Source organism: Merops nubicus, unplaced genomic scaffold, assembly GCF_000691845.1.
Source record: "Merops nubicus isolate BGI_N331 unplaced genomic scaffold, ASM69184v1 scaffold22877, whole genome shotgun sequence".
NCBI classification, from domain to species: Eukaryota; Metazoa; Chordata; class Aves; order Coraciiformes; family Meropidae; genus Merops; species Merops nubicus.
Window position 1 is genome coordinate 44905 of NW_008622590.1, and position 9265 is coordinate 54169.

A 9265-nucleotide genomic window follows, 5' to 3' on the forward strand; every position below is an offset into this window, starting at 1 on the left:
ATAATTACTGCTTACTGATTTTGGGGGAGGAGCTTAAGTCCAGCAGTCACCCAGTTAGGGGGAAAATTGTATAAATACTCAAGGGTGACACTTGAAGTCATCAGCTTCTGCTCACTCACCAGTGGCAGAAGAACTCCTCAACAGAGGAGGAGGATTCACTGCTCTACCACTCTGCATTGGAGATCCACAACATTTTGGTATGTTATGATTTAATTTCATTCCATTCTATTTGGTTCTGAAGGTAACTTCTACAGGATACATGTCCTCTGCCTGGGGAGGGAAGGAGGCTGATATTCAGGGGCCAGTGACAGCATCCTTACTGCTACTGGGGCTATTTAAAAGGGTGCAGATAACAGCCTGGTTTCAAGCAAGGCAATGTGAGACACTGATGCTAAGGAAGCCAGGACTTCATGCTTCGTTTGCTATAGTGTTAGACAGAGGGAATAAGGTTGTGGTAGAGTGCCTATCTATTTCCACTGAAAACTTTTCCTCGTTTCAGTTCTGATGTATGCAACTCCTGAACTTACTTTTGGAGCCCCAGTGTAACTAGGAAAATACTCACTATTCCTGAAGAGACTAGTTTTACACAGGCTGTAATCCATTTTAAATGATTCTTTTGCTATGAATGAGACGATTGCCCCTAGACTATCTGTGCAAGGGTCCTATCATTCAAAGTGACAGCAATACTGATGCTCTTTTTCTTAAAGGATTTTTCACAACTAGTGGAGGAAGTAAACACAAAATGCTTTTGTTGAAATACTTTAACAAAACTCATTCATGCACATGAAACAGAAGTGAACAGCTTCTCTTTATAACAAACTTTTTCCTCTCCTTTCTAACACAGAACAGATTTGGAAACATGTATTTACAGATATTCGTACTGCTGCTGTTTTGTCTGAACATTGTCCATGGTAGTGATGGATATTTTTCTGACCGATATCAGAAGCAATCCAGCATCAAGGGGCCACATTTCGTGCCATTCAATGTAAAAAGTCAAGGTAAGTTTACTATTTATTTGATAATAAACTAACAAAATTATTCCTTGTGGATCAATACATGAACAAAACCTCTTTGTTTATACCAGTGGTATTCAACTACAGTCGAGGTTTATTAAAATGTCATCACTGTAGAAAGAACTGCAGTAGCTCTGGCAGTTGACTCCCATTGACAAAGATGCAGATCACAAATTTTTTTAACATATTAATCACTAAAGCCACATAAATAAGCAAAAAAAAAATCACAGCTACAGATCTGAACTTCAGTAGTGGGAATAGTACAACACGACTGTGTACATAATTATCTACAGTACGTCAATTATCCTCAAATTTCTTGATTCAACACAGGAAAAACATCTACAATATTCAGAAAGAACTTTTACATATTCTGTCATGTTATTTCTATTCAAAACAGACCTCAGGTGTGAATTTAAATATATATCTAATACATGTGGCCAAACGAAGACCTATTTAAAGTCTAGAAAGGCAAAATAAATTGATATGTAGTTGTACAAATGTGACAAATATCTTCATAGTTTTGTTCATGAGTTATTTATGCTTATGTTTCAATTATCAGACTAATCTCATAATAATATAAGATTCTAACTGTATTATAAAAAGTCATCTTGATTTCATAAATCAGTCTTATGTCAGACAGTATAGGCAATATATATTTGCAATGCATTGCAACGTGACATCTTATTTCTGGTCCTTGAAAGTCAAATAGGTGGCTGTACTTATTGTCTGAAACTATTTGAGTTCTGTCTTATGTTTCTACACTTAGGCCAAACTCTTTTTAAGAAAAAACTTGAAATCAGAACTTCTGACTTCCTAGGTACTGGTTTGATTTCATGAATTATCCCCAAAAGTATGATCAGTAGTGTCTATTCAAAATCGTCATCACTAAACTCGTGAGAACTGAATCTTCCTTGTAAACATTTTACTCTCCCTCTCAAGAAAAACATTATGTTCCTCCAGACATGAACAGGCTATCCAGAATAGCTTTCACCTTTGCTGTATCTCATCTACTTTTAGTTGTAAGAATCATATTTGTGCAGAAATGAGGAAACAATGAGGGACTCATAAAATAGCATTCGCAAATAAGTTTCTCTTAATGAGAAAAAGGACATTTTAGGCTGTATCTACATCAGAAAGCAGGGTAGTGCAACAGGAGCATATCTGGAGAGCAGAATAGTTACTGCTCATGACATTGCATCCACATTACCTTCATTTAGGAGGTTTTGTTCCAAAATAGCTCTAGTCTGATCCTATAGACTGGATGCTCACAAGCGGCACCCACTGAGTGCAAAGACACAACCCTGGTGTCACCCCACACAGCTCCAGTCCACGTGCTCCAAGAACACTCTGCAGTAAACCCCAGTGAAAGCAGCGTGCCTTGGAAACTTAACCCCCAAAAATGTTATTCTGGGCTGTATGAAAATATTGTCACAGTTTCATCCCTTGCCTGCAGCACAAGGACTTTCTGGAATCCTACCAGCACTCTCAGGTTGAATTTAGGTACATGTACATGAACAGCTGCTCTGAGAACTTACTAACTAGAATTCCCATTAAGTTAAAAGTTGCATTTCCTCCCTGTTCCCCATTAAGTTTTCATAGTGTTTTTCTACCACATTATTTGTGATTGTTTACATATTTATATTATTTTTAAGTGAAGTACAATATTTACTTGGTTATCCTCTACCACTTCACTTACTTCTCACAGTATTTTTTTCCCCCCTTCTATAGGGAACATTTGAAAGGGGGAAAATCAGCAGAAAAATTAAGGAAGGAGCAGGATAGTCAGGCAACGGGTGAAAGGGGGAAATGAATTATCCCAAAAGTAATTTTTCACTTTATACACTAACAGAATCTAACGTGCATGAAACTTCACATTTAGAATGAGAATTATTATATCAATAATGGAGAAGTGTAAAATAATTCTCTATTTAGGAAAAGTAATAAAGAGTATGCACTAGACCTCAAAGGCAGAGCAGCCTACAGTTTTACAGACATGGGAGTCCAGTCATTCAAAGTTGCTTGACATATCTTCATCTGTGGAGCAAGCATCAAAATAGCAGACTGGAAACCCACTGCTATTCTTCAGTCTGGAAAACAAGCATACTACAGAAGGTTTTTAGAAGAGTTAAAAGAAAATAGACTGTAAGAGATCATAATTTCTAGTCTGAGACTATCATGGAAGAATAGAAAGTAAGACTACAAAACCAAATACATTTAACTGTTGCCTAGTGAGTATGCAAGTAGCACCTGGAAAGCTTTTCATCATAGCTTACTTTTCCTATTTGGTCACCAAACATTGGCTTCTAGAGATGTAGTTACTAATAAATTTTAATTTTGTTTTGTACAGCTTTATCAAAAAGCAACCTGGAATAAAATTTCAGTCTAGGCCCAAACTGCTGACTCAGAACAACATGTAATAGACCATACAGTTTCTGTTGGCAATCAAAACCTATGAAAGCTTTATTTAATTTTGTGAAATTGTTTTAATGGCTTAAAAAAATCTTGTTATTGACAGTAGCTCTTTGGCTTGAAATCTTTGAAAAGACCTAGTTAAGAATAGCCATTGAATTAAGTCTGACTGTTCTGCAACACTTAAATAAGCCATTATTGCAGGTTATGTTGAAGTCTTCATACATAATTTAGCACCTAAATAGGATTTGACTGCACTCAGAGAACGTGAGCTAATTTTGCATCAAGATGTACCAAGACATATGGAAGTATAGCCAACCAATACTTCAATTTTCCTGGTAAAAATCCTACTTCATTAATGTGTGTTCAGCTGTCCCTTCTTCAGAGGGCTTACCATTGTCTTTAGGCAGCACAACTACCAGACACTTTGATCTAAAAGCAGCACAACTTTGAAACAATACAGCTCCTCACAGAAAATCTCTATAATATCATGAACACTGACAAAGCCTTTAGCAAACCTTATGCAAAACTGGCAGCACCCACCCCTTTGTGAACCCAGGACTGATAAAGTTGCATCAAAAACATGGTAAAAAGCAAGAAAGAAAAGCACTCTGAAGCTAAAGTCTGACATAATTTGCAACAAAAAAAAAACACAAAAAACACAAGCCAAACAAACCAAATGCAACAACTGAATGATAAGTGCAGTTAATGTTGTTCCACCCCTCACCCCTGCAGAAATTAAACTCACTTGACTAAATACATTTGGTAGCTGGACATAGTTCCTTGAGTTATTGGTATGAAAGAGCAGACCTGGCTTCTGGCTGAGGTTACTCTTATCTTCTGCCAAAGTACCCATATAAATGCCTGGTTTTGGATTCAGTGCAGTTATGTAAAAATCTGTTTGTATTTTTCCCCCTTAATGTTTTACAACTGAAAGAGCACTGGCTCAGGAACCTGTTCAGGTATTGTATTGAGGCTTTGATCTGACTTGCTTGTATTCTATGACATGAACAGATAGTTTTTGAAGTTCTATCCACAGATAGAATCTTTGGGACAAATTCTGAGTCCTCCAGTTAGGTAAGATGTTTTCTCCGATGGCAGCTCTCTCATCTGTGGTGACAGAGAAAGTGTGTAAGGTGTAAAGAACATTTACACACTGCTTCTGCTGCAGGGTACAGGTAAACTGTGACAGGCTTAAGCCTTTTCAAAATTATTTTTTTCATATACTGTAGTTCTTGAAATTTGCCTTATCTACTGTCACCTATGTAACAAGAAAACTGACTTGCAATTGCACCCTACTGAATCTGAAAGTTCAGCAGTAAGAAATCCAACGATACACCAAAGACTGAAGCACTTGTCACTGGTGCGCACAGATCCCACAACCTCCTTTGCAGCTGAGAAGGATGCATGTTTGCATTTTCAGTTTGTCAATAAACCAGACATTGCTTTCCTCTTCTGTGTAGGATTTTAACAACTATCTTCCTTTCCATTGCCTTAAGGAGGATAATGCTTATCTCACCTCAAGGTGTGCAAAATAAGATAGGCATCTGTGTTGATTTTATGCATCAGTAAAAAAGAAAATGCACTCTCTACACTTGGTAGATAAGAACAATTTCCATGGCAATATAGAAAGAAGACAACTTTGCAGATCCAGTATCAAACAAAAATCAAATGTATTTTGTATTTTAAAAAATAATAGATATGTGCATACAACATGTAAAAGCATAGTTTTTTTCCTTCTTCATCTCATTTTTGGTTCAAGACTAGCCACAAATTGGAAAAATCAATTTACTATCTAAGGGACAGCATAAACACACACTGCTCTTTCTGCAAGAGTCTGAAATACCAGTCTAAGCTGATCCAATTTCCAAACTATCATTTTTTCTAAACAAACATCAAACAGAGGATGTTGGCATTACAAAAACCAACCAACCAACAAAACCCCTTGAATCCAGGCTCTTGCCATATCAGTTTTTATTTTTGAATTGATTTCTTAAATTAACATTCACTACAAGTTTGGTACTTTGTTCTATAATGCTGTCAGTTCCTGGAAACTACTTAAGCAGCCTCACAATATCCATGTTAGTCTTGTCTACGTCACCAAATCAGCATCTTAGTTCCAAAGATGAAGCTGCAAGCTCTCTCAAAGTGCACAGAAAACTAAGCAATTAACTTGTTTATTCCTCTATTTGTGACATTTGGTTAAGTGGCTCCACCTGCTGTTCTGATAACTAAGAAAATGAAGTGTTCAAACCCCAGAACAATGCTGAAATTCTGACTGCAGTTAAGATGAATTATCAGTTGTGACCTTCCCACTTTGTTGAATTTTTACAACAAAGATCTTTAAGATGGTATTTGAAAAAAAATAACATTCCTATGTTTACCCAAAAAGCAGAACCATGGCCCCGTTTTAGAAGCTGGAGGTGGAAGGAGTGAAAGACAAAAATCTCACTACTTAAATGTAGTACAGTTTCAGAAAAGCAGCTATACCTGCACAGGAAGCTTTCTCCTGTTTCATCCATCATCAAGATGCAAGTCTGATGATTTGCTAAATCAGTTACCTGGCTTTTTTTCCTTCCTTAATAGTTTGCATGTACTTGCACAGTATCTTTTAAACTCTCTGATGATCCTAAATGTATTGAAGCAAAAAAAAAAAAATTCTAGAGGCTTTGTAGCTTGCAACACAACTCTTATAAATTTGCATTTATTACTCAGAAGAGCTCTGAGATACTTCTGCTGTGAATGTCAGGTTCTCAGTGACCACACACAGTATTAGAACAGTGACTCCTATGAGGTGCAAGTTAAGTTAACCTCTCACACGTTTCACCACCATGCTACAAGTCTGCAAATCTGCCCTGGTTGATGTGGTTTCCTCTCTCTCACAGGTGTGCAGATAAGGGGTGAACAAGGACCCCCTGGTCCCCCTGGCCCCATTGGACCAAGAGGACAACCAGGTCCTGTAGGAAAGCCAGGGTTTGGAAGTCCTGGTCCCCAAGGCCCCCCTGGCCCCCCAGGGCCACCTGGATACTCTGCAGTTGGAAAGCCAGGCATGCCAGGTCTACCAGGAAAGCCAGGGGACAGAGGACTGAATGGTGAGAAAGGAGAACCTGGACCTGTTGGGCTCCCAGGAGCAAGAGGAGCACAAGGACCCCCCGGCACCCCTGGCCCTGCAGGACTGTCTGTTCCCGGCAAGCCAGGACCACAAGGCCCCCCAGGAGCTCAAGGGCCGAGGGGCCTCCCCGGAGAGAAGGGAGAGCCAGGTATCCCTGGTATAAATGGACAAAAGGGAGAAAACGGATTTGGTGTTCCAGGCCGCCCAGGTAGCAGAGGTCTCCCAGGCCCACAGGGCCCCCGGGGCCTCCCTGGTCCTCCTGGTGTGGGAAAGCCTGGTGAAAATGGTCTTCCAGGTCAGCCAGGTCTGAAAGGTGACAGAGGTTTACCAGGTGCACCTGGAGCAGCTGGTATCCCTGGTCCCCAGGGTCCACCAGGAGAACCTGGAGAAGCTGGCATTGGCAAGCCGGGACCAATGGGACCACCAGGAGCAGCAGGCATCCCTGGAGCCAAGGGACACCCCGGACCTGCAGGCTTGCCTGGATCCCCAGGTCTTCCAGGATTTGGAAAGCCAGGATTGCCGGGCATGAAGGGACACAGAGGGCCTGAAGGTCCTGCTGGCCTTCCAGGACCTAAAGGAGACCAAGGCCCAGCTGGTGCGCCAGGAGAACCAGGGCCTGCTGGGCCACCAGGGAACATGGGCCCCCAAGGACTCAAAGGCTTGCCTGGTGAGAACGGCCTACCCGGGCCCAAAGGCGACATGGGCCCTGCAGGCCCCCCAGGATTCCCAGGGGCCAAGGGTGAACGAGGTCTACCGGGATTAGAGGGAAAACCAGGATATCCAGGTGAGCAGGGTCTTGCTGGCCCTAAGGGACACCCAGGTTTCCCAGGTCCAAAAGGTGACACTGGCCATGCGGGGCTACCTGGCCTGCCCGGTCCAATGGGTCCACAAGGAGTTAAGGGAGTGCCAGGGATCAATGGTGAGCCAGGCCCCAGAGGGCCTTCAGGAATTCCTGGGATCAGAGGCCCCATTGGCCCCCCCGGCCTCCCAGGAGCCCCTGGCGCAAAAGGCGAGCCAGGAGCACCAGGACTTCCAGGCCCAGCAGGCATTTCTACAAAAGGCTTAAGTGGACCCATGGGACCACCTGGACCACCCGGGCCTAAAGGCAACACTGGAGAGCCTGGCTTGCCAGGCCCCCCAGGTCCTCCTGGTCCCCCCGGCAAAGCCGTAATCCCACAGATGCCCGAAAGCTACGTTAAAGCAGGAGAGTCTCGGGAGTTATCAGGAATGTCTTTCATAAAAGCAGGAGTAAACCAAGCTCTTACAGGGGTGCCAATATCTGCTTTTAGTGTCATCCTCTCAAAAGCCTACCCTGGGGCAACAGTTCCCATCAAATTTGATAAAATCTTGTACAATAGGCAGCAACACTATGACCCCAGAACAGGAATCTTCACCTGCAGGATCCCTGGACTGTACTATTTCTCCTACCATGTACATGCAAAAGGAACAAATGTTTGGGTTGCACTCTACAAAAATGGTTCCCCACTCATGTATACCTATGATGAGTACACAAAAGGATACCTTGACCAGGCTTCTGGCAGTGCTGTCATTGATCTCATGGAGAATGATCAAGTATGGCTCCAACTGCCCAACTCAGAATCTAATGGTCTCTATTCCTCTGATTATGTTCACTCTTCTTTCTCAGGTTTCTTATTTGCTCATATCTAACAACATCCCACTTACACTGTCCTGACACCCTCTCCTTCAGACCATTTTAACCGAGTACTTATCTGACTTGCTGTTAGCAGGTTATGCAACTTCAATTTTGCAACAGAAATGGAGGAGGGAGTGAGAAGGTGGAAAATATTGGTTCAAACCTAGTAGAACAATATTGTATGTTTTTAGAGAATTGTCATAAGAAATTTGTTTCAAATGATGATCAATTGTCTGACTGAATGCAACATTAAAATTTTATGAATTAATATAATGCATCAGCTTCCTCTCTCATTTTTTTTTAAAAAACAAAACAAACAAAACCCAGAATTTCTATCACTTCTCATAACACAAAATAGCCATTCCAGGACCCTAGATCATACTTCACTATGCTTGAATTAACTGAAGGTATTATTCAAAGTAAACAGTCTTAGATACACCACAGTAATAATATATTTCAGGAACATTGTGCTATCTGTCAGCTTTGTCTTTAAGCTATCAAACAGGAGTCAAAAAAGCAACTCTAATACAGTGAATACCATGTCACAGTTTCAATTTAGTTCCATTTTTCTTATTCATTAATAACTACTTCGGAGAAAGGTAGATTTACAAATTATTACCTGTTACTGAATATCTAAGACTTTTACAATATGAAAAAGCAACTAGATTTGAAGCTTAGAAATCCATGTAGCTTTGTTCGATGCATATCTTGCAATCTCCAATAAACTAACAAAATATTTTTTTTAAGCTCCTAATAGTCCATAAAACTACAGTATTCAGACTACTGTAAAACAAATGTCAAATCCAAACATTAAGAACACACCTTCACAAACATGCAAACAGATCAGAACAACTCTACCACTCCAAAACCAGAGACAAACTTTGGACTGATTTTTATCTGAATAGTACATTCCTTTAAAACACAGTAGTCTGGGGAATATATTTTACTTACACAGTAGATTTATCAGATGACAGTAAGCAGTCAGTAGGCATAATCATATTTACCATACCTATACACACTCATGCCTCAAACATCAAACATCACATTAACCTGATATGGCACTATGAAAAGTTAATA

At 40.7% G+C, this 9265-nt stretch overlaps 1 protein-coding gene across 1 annotated transcript; it reads left to right on the forward strand.

Annotated features, from left to right (window-relative positions):
- Window positions 1–859: 859 nt before the first annotated feature.
- Window positions 860–8461, forward strand: LOC103777310 (collagen alpha-1(X) chain). Its single transcript, XM_008944863.1, has 2 exons — window positions 860–998; window positions 6308–8461. Exons 1-2 carry the CDS (start codon window positions 860–862, stop codon window positions 8200–8202), a joined length of 2034 nt encoding a protein of 677 aa, XP_008943111.1. The 3' UTR covers window positions 8203–8461.
- Window positions 8462–9265: the final 804 nt, after the last annotated feature.